General features: G+C 46.1%; 1 protein-coding gene across 1 annotated transcript in view; it reads right to left on the reverse strand.

The window, feature by feature from the left end:
• LOC105543757 (myosin-7-like) overlaps positions 1-902 on the reverse strand; it is a 91276-nt gene extending 90374 nt beyond the window's left edge. The window contains exon 1 of the mRNA XM_011985834.1: positions 693-902. Coding sequence (XP_011841224.1) covers positions 693-902 — 210 coding nt within the window. The remainder of the gene's footprint in view (positions 1-692) is intronic.
• Between the last annotated feature and the right edge of the window lie 1615 nt (positions 903-2517).

Genomic DNA, 2517 nt, shown 5'->3' on the forward strand with positions numbered 1-2517 from the left:
TGTAAAGTCCCTCATTGTTTAGTGTTGGGGTCCTTGCAAACCATCACAAGCCAGGTTGGATCCCTGCAATCCAAGAGAAGCCAGGTTGGGTCCTTGCTAGCCATAGTAAGCTAGGTGGGTCCCTGCAAGCCATCACAAGCAAGGTTGGGTCTTTGCAACCCATTAAAAGCCATCACAAGCCATCGCATCCAGCACACCACCGCCATGCTCCAAGGGACCTAGGAACCACCATCTGTTCTTCATGCAGCTGAAGAGCTCAGCCAGTGAGCCAGGGTGTTCTGTACCCTCTCTCATGCCCCTCATGCCACCAGGGGCCATGGCACACAGTGACATGATCATGAGTGACATGCTCACTCTCATGCTTAGAAAATAGCTTCCACTTGAGAGCCGTTTGAGACATCAAAGGTAAGTAACTCTCATGATCATCCCTTATGCACAGTACTGCTTTAGAGTCTATGAAGTGCTTTCATGTGTCCTGTCTCGGAATCTCTATTGTGATATAGCTCAGAGAGGGAATGCATCTTGCCCAGGACAGCACAGCTTGAGTGTAGGCGAGTCTGGATTTGACCCCAGCACACAGGACTTGGAGGCACCTGCTCTTTCTGCCACCCTGCCTTCTGGGCAGGAGAATGCCTAGAAAAGGCCTGGGTGCCTGCCACTTGGTTTCATCCTGGAGATCGAGACCCACTCACCTGGTTGGTGATTGTCTTCACGGTGACTTGGTCACCCTGTTCAGACTGGATCTCCCCAGCGACGAAGCCTTCCTTCTCATCTTTGACCCAGCAGGACCTCTTAATGTCATAGGGCTTGTTCATGGCTTCAATCCTCTCCTTCTCGGGAGGTGCCAGGAAAGGCATAGGATCCACATCGTCCCCACACTCCCCTTTGTACCCACCAGGCATGGCAGCTTGGTTGAAGATGGAGCAGGAAGGAACTGAGGGCAGGAACCAGTACTTCCCTGGGTGCTGTGGGGGGAAGCAGAGACAAGCTGCTGAAGCTGGTGGACAGGCTGGAGCCAATGTCCCGAGAAAGATAGAGGCTTTCTTCTCTCATGTCACCTTGTCTGTCTTGGTGCCATTAGGTTTTCATAACCAAGAATAAGAAAGAAGCTAATTGTTCAGCCACTGTAGAAAGCAGTATGGAGATTTCTCAAAGAACTTAAAACAGAACTATTATTCAACCCAGCCATCCTATTCCTGGCTATATACCCAAAGGGAAAACTAAGTCGTCCTACCAAAAAGACACATGCACCTGTATGTTCACTGCAGCATTATTCACAATGGCAAAGACATGGAATCAACCTAGGTGGCCATCAGTGGTGGATTAGATAAAGAAAATGTGGTACAGGCCAGGTACAGAGGCTCACACCTATAATCCCAGCACTTTGGGAAGCCAAGGTGGAAGGACAGCTTGAGCCCAGGAGTTTGAGACCAGCCTGGGCAACATAGCAAGACCCCATGTCTACAAAAACATTTAAAAATTAGCCAGGCATGGTGGTGTGTGCCTGTAGTCCTAGCTACTCTCAGGGCTAAGGCAGGAGGATCGCTTGAGTTGGGGAGGTCAAGGCTGCAGGAAGCCATGATTGTACCACTGCACTCCAGCTTAGGTGAGAAAGCGAGAACCTGTCTTTAAAAAAAAAACCTCAAAAAACAGAAGGAAAATGTGGTACATATACACCATGAAATATTATGCAGCTGTAAAAAAGAATGAAATCACGTCCTTTGTAGCAACATGGATGCAGCTGGAGGCCATTATTCTAAGTGAATTAACATAGAATCAGAAAACCAAATACCACATGTTTTCATTTATAAGTGGGAGCTTATAAGTGGGTACAGACAGACGTACAGACAGAAACAATAGACAATGGGGACTACTAGATAGGGGAGAGCGGGAGGGAGGCAAGGGTTGAAGAATGACCTATTTGATACTATGCTTACCACCTGTGTGATGGGATCATTTGGATCCCAAATCCCAGTGTCACTCAATATACCCATGTAAAAAACCTGCACATATACCCCCAGAATCTAAAATAAAAGTTGAAGTTATATTTAAAAAGGAAACAAGCTAATAAATCGTCACAGTTAAGTGCCCCCCACTCCCAACAACACAAATGCTTCTACCTCTGTCATCTCATATGTTCCTCACACTAAGGCTGTGAGGTAGGGATCAGGAAGCCCATTTTATGAAGGAGAATACTGGGGCATGGAGAGGTTAAAGGTAGGGTTTCTAACCAGGATCTGTGAAATAAATGGGACAGGAAATCAATTGCCACTTGGTTTTCTCTTTCTATCTGATATGAACAGAGGCCATAGACTGCAGTAGCACCATCACTGCCTCTGTTTTCTCCTAGCAAAAATCAAAGCTCTTCACTTCTCGTTAGGGTGGCTGCAGATGTCTCAAAATACTGTTTATCTTCATGTCAACTTTAAAATTATGGTCTCTTTAAACCCTCATTTTGATATCATTCTTTAAATTTATTAATAAGGACATTTATTATTGCCTTACTGCCATGTCACA

The sequence above is a fragment of the Mandrillus leucophaeus genome, unplaced genomic scaffold (assembly GCF_000951045.1).
Source record: "Mandrillus leucophaeus isolate KB7577 unplaced genomic scaffold, Mleu.le_1.0 Scaffold29, whole genome shotgun sequence".
NCBI lineage: Eukaryota > Metazoa > Chordata > Mammalia > Primates > Cercopithecidae > Mandrillus > Mandrillus leucophaeus.